Below are 20,662 nucleotides of genomic sequence, written 5' to 3' on the forward strand. Positions count from 1 at the left end.
GTGATCACCCACTTCATACTCTCTGTCCCGTCTTCTGACATCTGCATAACTTTTCTGTCTACTCTGTGCAGTTTTTAGTCTTTGCTGTATCAGTTTCACTTTCTCAGTTGTTTCATACACAATCTCGGGCCCAAGCAAAGGCCCATCTCCAACTTCTGCCCAGCAGATTGGAGATCTACATTTTCTGCCATACAATGCCTCGAAAGGCGCCATGCCAATACTCGAATGGTAGCTGTTGTTATACGCAAATTCAGCTAAGGGCAAATGGCTTTCCCAGTCTCCCTGAAAATCAAGGACACACATTCTCAGTAAATCCTCCAGAGTTTGGATGGTCCTTTCTGATTGGCCATCTGTCTGAGGATGATAGGCACTACTCAATCTCAGTTCAGTACCCAGTGCAGTTTGTAGGCTTTGCCAAAACCTCGATGTAAACTTCGAATCCCTGTCAGAAACAATAGACACAGGCACTCCATGCAGTCTTACAATTTCATCAATATAGATAACAGCCAATTTGTCCGCATTATAGATTGTCTTGACAGGTAAGAAGTGAGCAGATTTGGTTAGTCTATCAACAATAACCCAAGTTGAATCCATACCTTTTCTGGAGCGAGGTAATCCGACGATAAAATCCATCGTGATATGCTCCCATTTCCACTCTGGTATGGGTAGGGGTTGCAATAGTCCGGCAGGTCGTTGATGTTCAGCTTTGACCTGTTGGCAATGAAGACATTTGGATACAAAATCAGCAATTTCTTTCTTCATTCCCGGCCACCAGAAATTCTGTTTCAGATCTTGGTACATTTTCGTATTCCCCGGATGGATAGACAATTTCGAATTGTGGCCTTCTTGCAGAACTCTTCTTTTCAGTTCAGTATCATTCGGTACACACAGTCTTTCTTGAAATTTCAGTACATTATTCTCACATTTGAATCCCGGTCTCGGTTTAGATTCTCTTTCTTCGATGATCTTTTTCAAGAAGTCGTCCAGTTGCTGTTTCTCTTTAATCTCCTCGATCAGTGCCGGTTGAGCAGAAATAGCAGCTAAGATTCCACCTTGTTCCCGTAAAACAATTTCAATTTCAGATTTTTCAAGGTCACAAAGAGATACTCACAATAAGAATCACCTATATGAGTGTTGAACTGGGGCCGGTTCTATGAGAATGCAAAGGCTAAATTCTCTAGAAACACTTATGAAAACCAGGCGCGTTCAAGGCCAAAATGAACACAACAGTGAGAACCACGATGTGTTAGAAGATATTTTGTGTGAAATCTATTGTCTTGGCTTACACAAACGGCTGAACAATTCAAGGCATCGCGTCCATTGGTTAGCCAGTAAGTCCGATAGGTTATCACTAGGGAAGGTTCAAGGCCGAAAACTACCTATCCTGATGCAAGATATTTTCGACTTATACTCTTTCGTTAAGTCTGCATATTGTTGCATTTCCGTTGTCATCAAATTCCATTCATGTGGGGGATTGTTGGAAATGGTTAATTTTTCCTCAAGTTTGGTCTATTTTTTAGGTGGGCCCCGAGTGTCGATTTACTCGGGTCAAAGTGGTAACGCGTTCTATGCCGCGTTGTGATTCACGTGGTATATTTGGTTGCTCAAAACCATTACCGAGTGAATGGGAAATTGAAGCCAAAGTATGCTCCATGGAAATGGAGTTTTGGTGGAAATTCCTTAAGGTTGTAAATTGGCTTGTCCCACATTGATTTGGTGGGAGGTTTTGAAAGGGTTTATAAGGCTTAGGGTGAGATACTTGGGGTGTGCCCCAAGGGGTACCCAAGTGTTTTAGAGGGAGAGGTTATGGGCAAAATGGGCTAGACCCATTGGACCCAAAAATCACCACACACGCGCGCCGCCGCCACCGTCCGTCCGGTCGGTCGGGCGGGCTGGGCTGGGCTGGGCTTGGGTGCGTGGTGTGGGGTTGGGCTTCTAATCTTTTTGGGCCAAAAACATTTGAATTTAATTTTATTTTTTATTAAAATAAAATCCAGAATTCAAATTAAATTAGTTTGGATTTTTTGATCATCCAAACAGGGCCCTTCCCGGTTTCAAACAGAAATAAACTGTTTTGGAATTAATGCACACCCAAACAGGGCCCTTCCCGTTTTACTATCTGTTTGAATTAATTCAAATCTGTTTGAATTCAAAACCCAACAGGTATGATACCTGTTCAATTCAAAACCAAGAGCTACATACCTGTTTATTTCAAATCCAAGAGCCACCTTCACATCTATAAATAGGACCACCCTCATTTGATGTTTTGCATTCAGAAATTTCGTATTTCACTTCTGTTTTCTATTCTTCATCTTGCTGCATTTTATTTCCGAAAGAAAGAGTGTAAACACTTAGTGTGTTCGTAAGGCAAACAGTTAGTAGTGCTGCTATTGTTTGTGGTAGATCATTTCATCCTGGGAGATAGACGTCCGAATTCTGAAAGCACCGTGGAGAGGACGAATCTGTCTTAAGGACACAGTGTTAAACACTGGACTTGATCAGAAAAATAATTCGAAGAAATTAAATCAAGTAAGTTATTTAATTACTTTCAGTGTTGTTTTTATTTGTTTATTTATTCAGATTTTAATTTTGTTTTTGTAACAAAATAAAATCTGTTTTGTTTTTTATTTATTTATTTTTATTTCGAGTTTGATTTTTGTAATCAAACATATTCTCTCCTTTACTCTATTTCTTTTATTCTTGTTGTTGTTTTGTACACAACAGAATTAAATCCTTTTAAATACAGTGAAGATTGTCCAACAGAAACAAATATAGAGGCATTATATTCCATATGTTTATAATTTTTTTTTCTCTTCTTTCACCTATATGTAATTTTTCTAAAATTTTATTTAAATTTTTATTTTTTATGTTTTGTTTTTTTAAAAAATCAAAAAAATAATAATAATAATTAACAAACCATTTTTGATTTTTTTTTTCGAAAACAATTTACTTTTGCTTTTGAAAAACTAAAACGAAAATGAAAATAAAAATAAAAATAGAAATGTAACCATATAGAGTGTATATTTTTAAATTCTTCTATTTTTCTATTCTAATTAATTTTCAACCATGAGATCATTTGAAAATTTTAAGAAGCTAAAATCTCGTTTTTTCAATCACCCACCCTAATAAAGAAAAAGATAGTTTGAATTTTACTTCTTAAATAGTTGAATCATCTGTTTCAATCTTCTGTCGTCATTTTAGCCTAATGTAAAGTGATATTGAAAGTATTGTCCGTTGTCCTATATCCTCTCCCTGGTCTAAAGCCATCTCTTTGACATATATAGTCATATAACCCATATAAATGCCTTGAAAGCAGGCACGAAAGAGAATATATATATATATATATATACACTAACGTAAAAAGTCTGTGCAAGGGCATGAGCTATTATTGTCGTAAATTTAAATTTTAAAAATTTCAATCTTCTACAAAAGTTTAGATTTTTAAAATTGTTATTGGTTTTTTTGCCTTTAGTTTTTTGTTTTTTTAATATTTTAATTAATTTTTGTGCTTATTTTGATGCACTTAATAGCTCAACAATTAAAGAAAAGTTACAAAACACTTCTTGGGCATTAGTTACCAGATTAGCAATGTTTAGCTTACCAAAAGAGAAAAGAAACAAAAATAAATATTTCTTTTGCATGAAATAAAAACTAAACTTGTATGAATTATTATGTATACATCATACATGGTTAGTGTTATAATCATCCATAATAAAATTGATATCTTCATAATACATATGTCTTGTAATTCCTAAAACGTAGGAAGATCTCAAGTGAGTCAACATTTTATTCATAGGCTAAGGAAGGCAAGGCATGGAGAGAGTTGGTAGTTGCCAACCCTTTGAAGTCAAAAGTTGTGCTGGTAATTTTAACTTGTCGTGATTATATATGGTTAGTTGACCAGCAACTAAAGTTTTACTTAGGCAATAAAAGTATCAGTATTATAATTTTAAAAAATTTATTTAAAAATATCAATGAATAGTTCAAATTCATTATATATATGGATTTAACAATACATATATTTAATCTCTGCTACATACTTTAATTCTTACCACAAATTTGAGACTATATGGATTCCTAGATTTAGGGCTAGTTTGGAATGTACTAAATAAGTCAAAAAGTCAAAAAGTCACTATCTTATTTAAGTCACATCATCTTATTTAAATCGCATCACCTCTCTAGCACATCACATCAAACCTAACCCAAACCCAATCCAAACCCACCAATAAGTCAAAAAGTATACTTTTTTAGGACATCCCAAACCAACCCTTAATCTAAAAGTACTTGATTCAAGTTTATCATGGTTGACAATCCAAAGAGGTTTGAATTAGTGGGAGAAGAAAGCAATCTAAGAGTTTACTATCGAAGAGGTTGCATGTTTGAATTTCACGAAGGCTATGTTGGAATAATCTTCTGTGTAAAATAAAATAACTTGAAATAATTGAAACAAAATAAAATAAAACTTACAGAATTTATTTTGTTGAACCGTAACAATAATTAAAGACCAAGTCGAGTGTGTGACACTCTATCCTTAAGACAGATTCGCCCCGCTACGGTGCTTACGGTTGTGCAGCGTCTATCTCCCAAGATACAATGATCTTCACAAATTGTAGTAGCACTCCAAACAATTTGTTCGGCAAACCAAACCTGTGTTCTTATACTCTCTCTATTTTATTCTAAACTAGAATGAAGAATATAAAATGCAAAGAAGCAAAATGAATAGAAAAAATGAAATTTTTCTGACTGTTTTTCAACCCTGAAGACTGCTGGAAAATGTATGGTAGATATAGGCAAATATCTCTGTCCAAATAGATAAGTTTCTGCCTGTACAGATATGAAACTGTTTTGTACAGATTCAAAATGGAAACTAGACAGATCTTGAATCTGTCCGAATTTTAACAGATTGAAACAAGTTTGGACAGAATTTACTTAATGTTTTTTCCATCAACCCATCTGTAGAAACTAGTCCTGAATATATACACCCAAACAGGTATAAAGAGAAGTGAACAGATGCTATTTGAATTGAACAGATGTCATTCAAAATTCAAACAGATTTGGAGCAAAAACTGTCCAGACTGTTAAGAAACTGTCCGGTTTAAAACAGTTTAGAAAAATCTGTTTGAAACTGAAAATCTGTTGTGAAATATTTAGACAGGAAAAAGTTTGTTTGGACAAAAAATTTAAATTCAAATTTGAATTAAATTCTCGCAATAATTTTTGAAAAAATTCAAAAGAATTTTGTCCAAAAAATTAATACAAGTACCGACCCGACCCACACCCGCGCCCGGCACAGCACGGTACAGCTCTGCCGGACGGACGGCGGCGTGCGTGCGCGCGTGTGGTGGTTTGGGCTAAGGTTCACTTTGTCCATAACTCCTCCTTTCTACAAACTTGGGGTGCCCCTTGGGGCGCAACCCAAGTGTTGTAGGCTAGAGCTTATAAACTCAACAAAACTCTCTTAAAGTTTCAATGTGGGACAAGCCTCACAAGGAAACCCACATTAACACTTTAAATGTTCATTCCACGAACCCAAAAACGACGTCATGTTCCCATTCACTCATAAATGGTTTTGACGAACCGTCTTCACCGTGTGACTTACCATGGGGCAAGGAACACTTCACCTCTTCGGACCCACCCCAAAAGACGTTTGGGGCCCACTCAAATTTGGGCTCAAAGTCGGCCCAAAATAAGCCTAATAAACCAATTTTCCAACAATCCCCCACATGAATGGAATTTGACGGAGAGAAAATGCAACAACATGATCTAATTACAGAGAGTACAGAAATTGGAAATATTCTGCAAAGGATAGGTAGCTTTTGGCTTTAAACCTTCCCTTGTGAGACACTATCGGATTTACTAGCTAACCAGTGAACATGATGCCTTGAACTGTTCAGCCGTTTGTGTAAACCAAGACAATAGAACTCACACAGTATATTCCCAAACACAGTTTAGTTCTCACTATTGTGTTCATTTTGGCACTGAACAACCTGGCTTTTCATGAGTGTTCTAGAGAATTATAGCCCTTCACAAATCTCATAGAAATCGGCCCAGTTCACACTCACATAGGTGATTCTTATGAAGAGTATCCTGCCATACTCCGCTAGGTTTACCTAGATATAAGAATCATTAAAATTTTACTTAACCTCAAACGCTGCAGACATCACTATTTCATCAAAGAAATGGGTAGGAGTTAGACTCCCCAGTGATCCTTCTGAGTCATTCACAACTCGGTTGTCCCTTTGAACCTAGATCTTGGGATCTCCAGTCAACTAGGTTGGGTTGCCGTTGTGATAACTCTTATTTAATAGGCTTAAGTCCCATTCCCCTCGATGAATTCTCAGCTAACTCTCTTGCTAACCCTTTGGTTAGTGGATCCGCTATGTTGTCTTTAGACTTAACATATTCTATGGAAATAATTCCATTAGAGAGTAGTTGTCTCACGGTGTTATGTCGACGACGAATGTGTCGTAACTTACCGTTATACATATGACTCTGTGCTCTACCTATAGCTGATTGACTATCACAATGTATGCATATAGCAGGCACCGGTTTTGGCCATATTGGAATATCTTCAAGGAAGTAGCGAAGCCATTCTGTCTCTTCCCCTGCTTTATCTAAAGTCATGAATTCTGATTCCATAGTAGACCTAGCAATGCAAGTCTGTTTGGAAGATTTCCAAGATACAGCCGCCCCACCAAGAGTAAAGACATACCCAGTAGTGAACTTTGAGTCTCTAGTATCCGATATCCAATTTGCATCACAGTATTCTTCAAGTACTGCTGGATATCTAGTAAAATTCAGCCCAATGTTACGAGTAAATCGAAGATATCTTAAAACCCTTATAATTGCTTTCCAGTGTTCTACTCCTGGGTTACTCGTATATCTACTTAATTTACTTACTACATAAGCTATATCTGGGCGAATGCAGTTCATCAAGTACATTAAGCTTCTAATAATTTGGGCATTCTCTAATTGAGAAATACTTTCCTGTACATTCTTAGAAAGATACAAATTAACATCTACAAGAGTTCTAGCAAGATGATCATCATCTTTGCTGAATTTGTCAAATATTTTCTCAATGTAATGAGATTGTGACAAAGCGTATCCTTCTGATGTTTTGGTAATTTTCATATCAAGTATTACATCAGTAATGCCCATGTCCTTCATGTCAAAATGTTTATTTAACATTTTCTTGGTAGTTTTAATCATGTCATTATTACTACCAATGATGAGCATATCATCTACATAAAGACATACAATGACATAACCTTTATCTGTGTTTTTAATATAAACACATTTGTCACACTCATTAATTTTAAATCCATTTGACATCATTGCCTTGTCCAATTTCTCATGCCATTGCTTTGGCGCTTGTTTTAAACCATATAATGATTTAACAAATTTACATACTTTCTTTTCTTTCCCTGGAACAGAAAACCCTTCTGGTTGTTCCATGTAAATTTCTTCATTTAACTCACCATTTAAGAAAGCGGTTTTAACATCCATTTGATGAATTTCTAGATTGTATAGAGATGCAATGGCAATTAGCATTCTAATGGATGTTATTCTAGTAACTGGTGAGTATGTGTCAAAGTAATCTAGACTTTCTTTTTGTCTAAAACCTTTGACTACAAGTCTTGCCTTGTATTTGTCTATTGATCCATCCGCTTTCAATTTTCTTTTGAAAATCCAGTTGTAGGTAAGAGGTATACAACCTGGTGGCAAATCCACCAATTCCCAAGTGTAATTTTGCAAGATGGATTCAACTTCACTGTTGACAGCTTCTTTCCATAAAGGAGCTTTAGGACTGGACATAGCCTCTTTAAAAGTTAAAGGCTCATTTTCTAACAAAAAAGTTAGGAGATCTGGACCAAAAGATTTTGAGGTTCTAGCACGTTTACTACGCCTAGGTTCCTCTTCCTCTAACTCTTGCTCTTGTTCTTGATCATGACTAGTAATAGCATCATGAGATCTTTTATTGTTACTAGTCTCTTGTCCAGCCTTATTTGGAAATACATGTTCAAAGAAAGATGCATTCCGAGATTTAATAATAGTATTTACATGCATTTCGGTATGTTCTGATTTCTGAATCAAAAACCGATATGCACTACTATTCTTAGCATAACCAATGAAAATGCAATCAATGGTCTTAGGACCTATCTTAGTCTTTTTAGGACTAGGAATAGCCACTTTAGCCAAACACCCCCACACTTTTAAGTATTTGTAGGATGATACTCTTCCATGCCACAATTCATAAGGTGTTTGATTCAATTTCTTTCGGAGTACTTTATTTAAAATATAATTAGCAGAAAGTATTGCTTCCCCCCACAAGTTCTGAGGTAATCCAGAACTGATTAACATGGCATTCATTATTTCTTTTAAAATCCTTTTTTTTCTTTCAGCAATTCCATTTTACTGAGGTGAGTAAGGAGCGGTGATTTGATGAATTATTCTATATTCTTTACAAAACTCACTAAGAGGTGATTCATATTCACCACCTCTATCACTTCTAAGTTTCTTGATTTTCTTACCAAGTTGATTTTCAACTTCATTCTTATATTGAATGAAAGTTTCTAAAGCTTCATCCCTGGTTCGAATTAAATAAATATAACTATATCTAGTATAGTCATCTATAAAAGTGATAACATACTTTTTTCCACCTCTGGTTTGAATTGATTTAAAATCACAAATGTCACTATTAATTAATTCAAGTGGTTCCGTACTTCTTTCAATTGAATGAAAAGGAGTTTTAGAAAATTTTGCCTCAACACAAATTTCACATTTATGATTTGAATCAATGTCAAATTTAGGTAAACATTCCATATTAATTAATCTACGTAAAGATCCATAATTAACATGTCCTAGTCTACCATGCCATAAATTTGAACACTCAAGCAAGTAAGAAGAAGATATATTATTATTAATAACTGATAGTACAACGGTTATTACATTTAATTTGAAAAGGCCATCAGACATGTAACCTTTTCCTACATACATCTCGTTTTTGGTAAGTACAAACTTGTCGCTTTCAAAAACTAGCCTAAACTCATTCTTACTCAACAAATATTCGGAAACTAAATTTTTGCGAATGTCCGGTACATGCAGCACATTGTTGAGAGTGAGTTCCTTTCTAGATGTTATCTTAAGTACAATCTTTCCTTGTCCTTCAACTTTGGAAGTTGAGGAGTTGCCCATAAAAAGTTGTTCACCATTGTCCACTGTAGAATAAGATGTGAATATCTTTTTGTCGGCATAGATATGACGAGTAGCACCAGTGCCCACCCACCATTCTTAAGGATTTCCGACAAGATTTGCCTCGGAATCAACTGCAGAAAGACTTATGACATCTACACCATTGGAAATTTCATCCATTTTGGTCATTTTGGCTTTAGCAACCTTCTTACTTGATCTTTCTTTACCTTTACGTTTGTAACGGCGATCTTTGGTCCGATGTCCCTCTTTGTTACAAATGTAACACATGACATTAAACTTGTACTTCTTAGTTTCCCCTCCTTTAGATAGCATTCTCTTCTGCCATCTTCTAAAAACAGTTCCTAAGAATTTCTCTGGTTTTTCACCATGATTCACCGGCACAGTCCCAACATAAGGAGAGGTTGGCGTAATGACAATCACCATACCAGTACTGGTTTGAACATTAGTTTGACCAGTTTTAGTAGCCATAAATTCTAAATTATAAAATAAAATTATAATTAGAATTTTATACCACACATAAAATTTAAACCAAAAAACATAGAATTTTAAATTCTGTAAAAATAAAAGAAACAAGAATTGTAACTTTTATTTCCAATTAATTTGAAAATAAAATAAAATTTTATTTAAACAAATTAAACCAAAACTACAGAAATAAATTCTGTTAAAATAAAAGAAACAAAAACAAAATGTAACTTTTATTTTCAATTAATTTGGAAATAAAATAAAATAAAATTTTATTTAACCAAATTAATTCCAAAACTACAGAAATAAATTCTGTTAAAATAAAAGAAACAAAACAAAATGTAACTTTTATTTTCAATTAATTTGGAAATAAAATAAAATGAAATTTTATTTAACCAAATTAATTCCACACAGAAAACTAATCCAAATTCACAGAATTAAATTCTGTAAAAATAAAAGAAACAAAAATGTAACTTTTATTTTCCAATTAATTTGGAAATAAAATAAAATTTTATTTAACCAAATTAATTCCACACAGAAAATTAAATTTCTGTAACACTTCAATAATTAAAATACTGAAACACAATTTTAATTAATGAAAATCCAAAAAATAATTTCTAAAAAACCCAAAATTAATTTCTAAAAAAATTTCACAAAAATATATTCTGAATTGTTAATGACACCAGTATCGTACTACTAGTTGTTGTCAAAGAAAAGAGACAGTATATTACTACTATCTGTCAAATAGCATATAATCAATATTTATTTTTCCAACCAGAATATTATTTTGTAAATCCACAGAAAATAATTTTCTTAAACGAAGAAAGAGAAAATGAAACAAACGAAAAATTCTGTAAACAGAATAATTCGATTTTGTCTTAAGATTGTTAGAACAATCTTCTCTGTAAAATAAAATAACTTGAAATAATTGAAACAAAATAAAATAAAACTTACAGAATTTATTTTGTTGAACTGTAACAATAATTAAAGACCAAGTCGAGTGTGTGACACTCTGTCCTTAAAACAGATTCGCCCTGCTACGGTACTTACGGTTGTGTGGTGTCTATCTCCCAAGATACAACGATCTTCACAAATTGTAGTAGCACTCCAAACAATTTGTTCGGCGAACCAAACCTGTGTTCTTATACTCTCTCTATTTTATTCTAAACTAAAATGAAGAATATAAAATGCAAAGAAGCAAAATGGATAGAAAAATGAAATTTTTCTGACTGTTTTTCAACCCTGAAGAATGTTGGAAAATGTATCGTAGTTATAGGCAAATATCTCTGTCCGAATAGATAAGTTTCTGCCTGTACAGATATGAAACTGTTCTGTACAGATTTAAAATGGAAACTGGACAGATCTTGAATCTGTCCGAATTTTAACAGATTGAAACAAGTCTGGACAGAATTTACTTGATGTTTTTTCCATCAACCCATCTGTAGAAACCAGTCCTGAATATATACACCCGAACAGGTATAAAAAGAAATGAACAGATGCTATTTGAATTGAACAGATGTCATTCAAAATTCAAACAGATTTGGAGCAAAAACTGTCCAGACTGTTAAGAAACTGTCTGGTTTAAAACAGTTTAGAAAAATCTGTTTGAAACTGAAAATTTGTTGTGGAATATTTAGACAGGAAAAAGTTTGTTTGGACAAAAAATTTAAATTCAAATTTGAATTAAATTCCCGTAATAATTTTTGAAAAAATTCAAAAGAATTTTGTCCAAAAAATTAATACAAGAACTGATCCACACTCGCGCCCAGCACGGCGGCGGCGCATGTGGTGGTTTGGGCTAAGGTTCACTTTATTCATAATTCCTCCCTTCTACAAACTTGGGGTGCCCCTTGGGGCCCAACCCAAGTATTATAGGCTAGAGTTTATAAACTCAACAAAACTCTCTTAAAGTTTCAATGTGGGACAAGCCTCACAAGGAAACCCACATTAACACTTTAAATGTTCATTCCACGAACCCGAAAACGACGTCTTGTTTCTATTCACTCATAAATGGTTTTGACGAACCGTCTTCACCGTGTGACTTGTCATGCGGCAAGGAACACTTCACCTCTTCGGACTCACCCCAAAAGACGTTTGGGGCTCACTCAAATTTGGGCTCAAAGTCGGCCCAAAATAAGCCTAATAAACCAATTTTCCAACAGGCTAAACATTTCAAACCTTGGGGACACCGGAGATTTACCTGGTCAATAACTTCAAGACTCTAGGATTAATCGAAGTGCGCGTAAGCTGGTCTGAACATTCGAATATCAAAAAAAAAAGTTTATCATGGTTGACATTTGCAACTCTAAGCAAATATTTAGCTTTTATGGACGGTTAGTTGTTATATATTCCTATTATACTTAGGACTCTTGTATTCTTGTACACCTAGGTTTCCTATACACTTAGGTTTCTTGGCCTATATATACAAGATTCTCCTATTGTAATTGATACATTAAATATATACAATACATAATATTTTCCTCTCTCTCTACTATTCTAACACGGTATCAGAGCCTAAGGTTTTTTCCTGGTCTCCTCTTCGTCTTCATCACTTTTAACATGGACAATCCCTAGTCTCCTCTTCGTTTTCATCACTTTTAACATAGACAATCTACAAAGAAACTAAACAGAGACAGCCTCCTCGTGTTATACGATGGCATTCATGATACATATTAGACTTGTTTCATATCATCTCTTTAAATTATTTAAACTTAGTTATTATACTTGAGATATTCTCCGCTGATAATTAATTTAAATGGCGGAGCAATAGGGATTGTTTGAACTCATATTTTGTAAATTGAGGATTCAATTGATGAAATCAACAGATTAAGAACTAAAATACAAAAATATACAAATTTTAAGGACTATTGATGTAATTAATTCAAAAATTTTACACTTTCAATAACTTGCAAGCCAACAATACGAGGCTGGTTGAAATATTTGGCCAAGAACCCTACCTAAAATAAATGAGATATTTTTAAAAGGACAAATTATACAAATAGTCTCTATAGTTTGAGGCGTGTGTCACTATGGTCTCTGACTTTTCAATTGTGACACATTTGATCCTGAATTTTGAATCTTGTTCCAAATAAGGACAATTGAAGATATCATTAGATTTTTCAAGGGTAAAATTGTCAATTTGATAAAATATAAACTAATTTGACAAAAATAAATGTCAAACAAATATTTTTGAATTTTTAAAAATTATTTCTACCTACTAAAAATAAAATTATGTAAAATAGATAAATCTTTTAGGCATTTATTTTTTTTTATCAAATTAATTTTTATTATGTGTTTGGATGATGATCATGTAAAATTAATTTTAAAAAATTAATCATGTAATTTTTATTAATTTTACATAATTTTATCATTGGTGGATAAAAATAATTTTTAAAAAATTAAAAATATTTTTTTGACATTTATTTTTGTCAAATTAGTTTATATTTTACCAAATTGACGATTTACCCTTAAAAAATCTAATGATATTTTCAATTATCCTTATTTGGAATAAAATTTAAAATTCAGGATCAAATGTGTCACAATTGAAAAGTCAAGGACCAAAATGACATAAGTCCCAAACTATAGGGACTATTAGTGTAATTAACCCTTTTTAAAATTATATTTATCATTTAATTTTATGAAACAAATGTGATTTGACTATGTAATTATCAATGCTTGATTAATATGAATCTTGCAAACGAATGATATATAAACCTTAGAATAGACCCAATAAACCAAACAACTTTTATCAAGTGGAGAAAAGCTATTTCTGAACATTTTTTTATTTGCAACATGGAGTGGGGGAAACAAGATGATTTCTTGTAACTTGTTTACCCATCTTCTTACTTTGGAATGTCAACAAATCTACATATCATCAGATAACTTGTTTGTCTAAATGACCCTTTTTTTAATATTTCATATTTCTCAAAATCCATACGTTACTCTTCTTATAAAGAAATAAAAATTTCATTTTTTTGTTGTTTGATTCAATGTCAAATCATTCTCTTTCAATTCCAACTATATTCCACATGCTCCATCTTCCACGTTTAAGATAAAACCTCATTCCTAAAAAAAAATAAATAAAAATGTTTTAAAAAAAATGAAAAGACATTTGAAAATGTTGACATTTGCTCTATTGAAAAGAAAAAAAATATTTTTTACTAGGGACAATATTTAATATTTTTAATTGTTAAAGAAATAGGACTAGTATTTCTAGTTAAGTTTTTGGAGAATAATTTGACGGTGTTAAGTGATGGAGTAGAATAATACTCCAAGACTATCAAATAATCACTCATTAAAAAGAGATGGCAAATTTGATTGATCAAGTTAGCAATAAAGATGCCTCAGGTTTGAGCCTCACAATAACCTTACTTGATCTATGTGATTAAGATTTAAAAGTTTAAGATTTAAAATTTAGAATTATCATAAAATTTGTATTTATCCTTGATGACAATAGATGGGTTTACGGTTGTCATTGGATTCACGATTGAGTAGGGTTGATTGATTGAATTTTGGGCCCTCTATACATGACTTACAAACAACTTCTTAAGAATTTATTGTTAGGTGTCATTTTTCAAAATCCTCCGACGAACAAGTTAGTTTTCTTAAAGGTAATAGTGAGATATGAGAAGGAGATAAATACTTGAGTGTGCATTTTGATTATATGTATATTCTTACCAGTTAAGGAGGAAAATATTGTGGGGGCACCTTACACCTCTCATGGAACACCACGTGGCATACTTTTACGCAATCTTTTAAACCAAAATTTCATTATTACTTCATAATTATGTTCATGGAGGCTGTACTAACTTAACTATCAGTGCCTCCGATGTTAGTCAACTAAAGCACTAACAGTGTCCTATTTTGAATTTCGTTTATACGTCGATCAATAATGTAGTCTATTTCCTATAATAACAATTTCCTTTTGTACTAAAATAATCAAAATAGTAAACCTTGTTAGAAAAATCAAACTCAAGTTTCGACCAAACCTCATTATGGTAGTATAAGAAGGGTGTTCTAACATCTGAAAAAGGGAGACAGGAAAAGTAGGGAGAAGAGAAAGATGAGTGGTTTGTGCAATAATAGTGAGGAGGAGGACGAAGAAGTGCTGCTTCCAGGGTTTAGGTTCCATCCAACAGATGAAGAGCTTCTTGGATTTTATCTTAGGAGAAAGGTGGAGAACAAACCAAACACTATTGAACTCATCAAACACATTGATATCTGCAAATATGATCCTTGGGATCTTCCAAGTTTGCTCTCTACCCTTCCATTACTTCTTACTTTTCAGTTTTTTAATATTAATTTATTATTTTACTTTTCGATTCAATGCACAAGGCTTTCGTAAAAGTAGGATTTAGATAGGTCAAGTTGTGTTCAACTTTACTCCCAATTCGGAGAGATTGCTTCTTTAGGCCAACGATGCTCTATCTCAATGGCGGCTCAATTTTGTTTTATTCTTTTAGACTTTAGGCTAAATATCAAAATAGAGTACCCATCACTAGAAAGAAAAAAAAGAAGAGATTTGCTCAACGAGTATTAGATAACAGACTATAGGTAATATAATGGTTGAACCATCTCGATTCTATTTCTAACTTTATTTGTCATCTAATTTTAATACACTCCTAATTATTGGATCATGTAGAAATATCGAAATACATAAATTTTGAATTATGATTCAATAATTGAAAATGTATTAGGACAAATAGGCAAGATTTAGAGAGAGAGCATCCTGCACTCATATCATTAAAAATAAAATGGGAGAAAAACCAAAACTATAAGATTTATAATGTGTACTCCCTTAAGGCGCACCCCTTAAATATTATACAACGTGATCGAAGTTATGTTGGAATGTGATGAAAGTTACACGCCCAATAATTACATTTGAGCTTTATGATTTGATGTAACTGTTGTCATAACTTTGACACTTAAAAGGATGCTCACCACATATTTGTGTTTGTTGCCCCATGAACTTTTCACTGATACAATTCTTGATTTTCTTGTTTTTTGTTCACGAGTATAACAGAAGCTGGTATAGTTGGAGACAAGGAATGGTATTTCTATAGCATAAGAGAGAGGAAGTACAGGAACAGCATAAGGCCCAATAGGGTCACAGCTTCTGGATTTTGGAAAGCTACTGGGGTTGACAGACCCATATGTTCAACTTCAAATCCCCATGAATGCATTGGCTTGAAAAAAGCCCTAGTTTTTTACAGAGGAAGAGCAGGAAAAGGAACAAAGACTGAGTGGATGATGCATGAGTTTCGTCTTCCAACTAGTAACAACACCAACCTATCTAAAGCAAGAAACATCACTAAGGAACTGGTATGATTTATCACATTTAGAACCCACTATTTTGATTTTATTTTATATATATAGCGGGTTTTATGTGCACGTAAATCAATCACAAAATATTTTTATAAAAATGTCATAAAATTAATAGATGAAAAAAAAAATGATTATCCTGAAATAAAAGGAGCTATGATTTTAGATTTACTTATATATTTCAGCTTAGAATAAACATATGTAGTGACATATAACAAGTCTTTGACTTCATGGTGTTGCAGGAAGTTTGGACTATATGTAGAGTTTTTACGAGAAGTGTTTCTTATAGGAAGTATGAATCAGATTGGAGGGAAACCCCACTGAAGAAATCATCAATGAAATGTTCAATTCCAAAACCATGCACTTCTTCCAAGTTGGATGTGAGTTATAAGTCTAGAAGCATTGAAAATTCTAAGGAGAAACAAAGGAATAACCAGTTGGTTGCAGGCCACCTGAACTTTTCAAATCCAAATGGGAACTCAATTTCCAAAGATGGGAATTGGGATGAACTGCAACCAATCCTGGACTTTACACTTCATCCACATATGGTATTAGGTAAAGATGGAAGGTGGAATTAATGTTGTTTTTTGTTTTTTTATCAACAAAAGTCGGTCAGTTAATTGTTAGATCAAGTATTCATGTCTATCTTGTTCATATCCTATCAATGGATCTATAAGCACAAATAATGTCCCGAGTAGGGATGTACAACACTTTTATTTATGTTTTTATTTATCTAAATGTATCTTTTTTTCACTATTGTAATGCTATATAGAGGTGACTCAATTATTAAGTCATTTAGTCCATCATTTAAGGTTTATTTTTAAAATTTTAATAAATTCTTATTGCCAAAAATCTTAACTTAAAATTTGATATTTAAATTGAGATTTTAAAAAACATTGGACCGCTACTAACAATACAAAAAGCAGGGCATGACCATTTTTCTTAATGTACAAGCTTTATAATTCCAGTGGGTGTAGACAAATGTTTGGGAACACCTTAAAAATCATAAAGTTATCAAACCAGTTTGTCATGAGATCAATTTTTTTTTACGTAGAAAAAATAATTTTTTTAGCAACTTTCCAAATATAAAACTAAAAAGTTTATACAAATCAAAAAATCACTATACAGTCAAAATCCCAAAGGCCTTGTATATTTTATTATGCTCTGTTTGAGAATTAACTATTTTAGTTAATTTTAATTTTTTACAAAAAATATGTAAAAAAAAAAAATTAAAAATAATATGACAATTTATATTGACTTAAAAATTAAAGTTCGGTTGCTTATAGGGGTCCATTTCAAAAGCTTTCCGGGCTTCTAAAATATGGGCTTCTGCCAAAAGCCCATGTACTCATTCTCACCAGACACACAAATTTCCCCCAATTGCCCACTAAATACTTTGTTATGATAAATATCTTGTATTGTTGGCCGATGTGAGTTCCTTGCCAGTTATTAGTATTATAAACAATAAAAAATAAAAAATAAAAAATTAATTGCATTGATTCACACAAACATATTTTTAATATTTTTAAAAAAGCCAATTAATTATGTGAACCAAACTAGTTATGTTAAGATGTTAATTAATATCATTGCCCTTTTTTGAATCCCATAATAAAAAAAGCTTTGTGCATTGAAATTGTCTTTATTCATAATCTTCGTATCACTTTAAATCGTATGAGTATTGAATATACTGTCCTTATGTATTTATCTTTTTCAGAATAAAACCATATCTCTATTAATATTTCGGATTTTTCTTTTTTCTTTTTTTGAGTTGCTAGATAAAGAAAAGGAATAAGAAAATAGAAGTTACATTGGTAATGATAAGACTCGAACTAGGTATCATGCTTTTTTGTAAGGGAGTGAGTTAACTAATCCCATGATCTTAATAATATTTAGACTTTGAGAGAGAAAGAAAGAGAAGTATAGAGTAGACACATGGATGATAGCTTTTAAGTACATGCAATGCAAGTCATCTCCACAATCTTTTCTCTCTAGTGAGAAGAGTATGATCCTGTTGTTGGGCATGCTTTGTTTGTATGACACACAAAACGCATGGCAATAAATAGTGATTGGGCCCCTTATGTTCCAATTCCATGAAAATCTTCTTGCTACTTGCACTTTTTTATTTTATTTTTTTAATTAAGAACCCAACTAGGCAAAGTGTTCTAGACTCATCTCAAGAATGCAAAACTCACAATACTTGCATTATATTTAAAAAATAAATAAATAAAAAATTAAACTAAACTTGTGGTCTTAGGTAATGAAGGGTTTGTTTGCTGCAATTTATGTTTAAAGGTGATCTAAGAACATCTCTCCTACATAAATTATAAACAGAAACTATAACAAACAGTCTAAAATAGAATATCAAAATAAACAAATAAAAAAAAGCACATTTAAAATGTAACAAACATATTTATGTCTTATTTATTTTATTTTCTTTAAGAAGCTATGTCTATGTAATATACTCCATTTTTATTTTTGTACTAAATTAATTTTATTTTCAAAAAAAATTCAGAAAAGAGATTAAAAAAATCAAACCAACCTTCGGCAATTTAAAGACAATCGGTTCGGTGAAAAAAAGAAGAAGAGAGATTGTGGAATTTTCTTTTGGGAGAGTCAAATCCACAAATCTCTTAAAAAGTTTTCAAACTCATCATACCATTATATCAAGATAGTCACCATGCTTTGTAATAACCTCCAAATAAAGAGCAATGAGCATAATGTTAAAGTGTAGTTCAAAAGGTGACCATACAATGATTAAAGATAAAAACAATTGTCTCCCTTGCTGCTTTGAACATTTTTCTAAAAATATAAATTACTTCATCTAACTTTTTATTATTATTTGTCTCATCACTTATTTGTATGATATTTATGATTGGTTTATTGTATATTAAATATTAGGATAAATTACAAATACATTCTCTGAGGTTTGCTTAAAATATAAATTGTCTCATGTGATTTGAAAAATTACAATACCCCATTGTTAGGATTTTTTATTTAATAAAATTAACTAAAAAAAAATAAAATTCATAATTGTTTTCATATCCAATAATAAAATTACCTAAATTATTAATTAAAATATGTTTCTAACATCATTAAAAACTGTTAATCGACTTAATGATTTATTAATAAAAATGACGATTTGTTATGAAATTAGAAACTTCAGGGGGTGAAATGTAAATTCTAGAATCATATGAGGCAATTCGTATTTTAATCAAACTTTAGGGAGTGTATTTGTAATTTATCCTAAATATTACTAAAGTAAAAACTAAGAAAAATAATCTTTTTATAATCAGCCATACAAAATAGTTAAAAAATAAAAATAATAAAATCATATGACTATTATTATTAATTTAATTTCATTTTTGTGAACAATTACAAAAATAAAAAAAATATATGAAATATTAATGGGGAAGTCATGACTAAATAGATCTAGTCATCTCTCCAATTGGACGAAGGTAAACCCAATTTAATATTAGGTCATCTACAAGCTTACAAACTTTTGGAGGAATAGGACCCAAAACTATTTATTATTTTATCCCTATGATTAAGTTTTAAAGAAGATCAATTCAGGCATGAAAGAGAATCTTATCATATCTTATACAACATCCTTTTAATTTAATGGATCTATAATTTTTATTTAATTGGGTAAATCTTTGAGGTTATAAAAAAATATAAATAAATTTCATATGTTTATTATAATTACATAAATTTCTTCTTTAGTAAGGTTAAAATTAGACATAAGGGTGTTTTGGAAACTTGACTTTTAGCCACTCTTAGGTTCGTAGCAAAAAGCCAAAAGGTGGCTATTTTGTATTTTTTTTCATTTGGAAAGTTGGTTTTTAGCCTCTGGTAAAATTATAATTCTATCACTCATAAGTCAAAATGTGCTATATGAGTGAAGTTGTAAAAATTTTAAATTAAATAAGGTTAGTTTAGTCATTTTATTGTGATTGAACATCATAAACAAATATTAATAAAAAAAATCAAAAATAACTTTTTACCAACTTCTCAAATCATTTATCTGAAAAAGTCAAAAATTTGGTTAAAAGTCAAAAAATCACTTTTTACTATCTTTTCAAAATAGGCCATAATAATAACAATCGTAAAATATACATGTTTTAGCGTAAAAGAGATGGTGAAATTATTTTTTCATCCAATGATGAATAAGTAATTGATAAAAAAAGGAGATAGCATTATGTGAATTAAAATTTTATAAAAACATAATATAATTATTCTATATCTGTAAAATTTAATATGTTTTTTTCAAAATCATAAAAGAATTTAGTGTAATTTACCTTACCTTTTTTTAGGTTTTGCTTAAAAATCACGGCATCAGGTCATTCTCAATAATGATGTTTTCTTCCCACTAAAAATAATGTATTTATTAGTCCATAAGATCACCAAAACACATGGGATGTTTCAGCTCTCACTGGTTTTTGTTTACTTATTATTATTATCATTTATTTATTTATTTTTTCACCGTTAAGAACTTTCAAAGTTAGTCTCCCATCAATATGGTTTTGAAAACAAGTGGCTTATTTTAAAAAAATAAATATAATAAAATTATATAATTAAGTTTATCAAATTAATTTAATTTTTTTTTATGAATAATTTACATGCATATTACAAGTCTTTATACAAAATCATGCGATTATAATTATTAAAT

At 31.7% G+C, this 20,662-nt stretch overlaps 1 protein-coding gene across 1 annotated transcript; it reads left to right on the top strand.

Moving 5' to 3' along the window:
• The first annotated feature begins 14,611 nt into the window (after window positions 1-14,611).
• On the top strand, window positions 14,612-16,848 carry LOC114265864 (transcription factor JUNGBRUNNEN 1). The gene is made up of 3 exons (XM_028206696.2): window positions 14,612-14,924; window positions 15,698-15,996; window positions 16,239-16,848. The coding sequence occupies exons 1-3, from the start codon at window positions 14,738-14,740 to the stop codon at window positions 16,572-16,574; spliced, it is 822 nt and encodes a 273-aa protein (XP_028062497.2). The 5' UTR covers window positions 14,612-14,737; the 3' UTR covers window positions 16,575-16,848.
• The last annotated feature ends 3,814 nt before the right edge of the window (window positions 16,849-20,662 follow it).

Source organism: Camellia sinensis, chromosome 9 (genome assembly GCF_055761805.1).
Source record: "Camellia sinensis isolate YWXY chromosome 9, ASM5576180v1, whole genome shotgun sequence".
Lineage (NCBI taxonomy): Eukaryota > Viridiplantae > Streptophyta > Magnoliopsida > Ericales > Theaceae > Camellia > Camellia sinensis.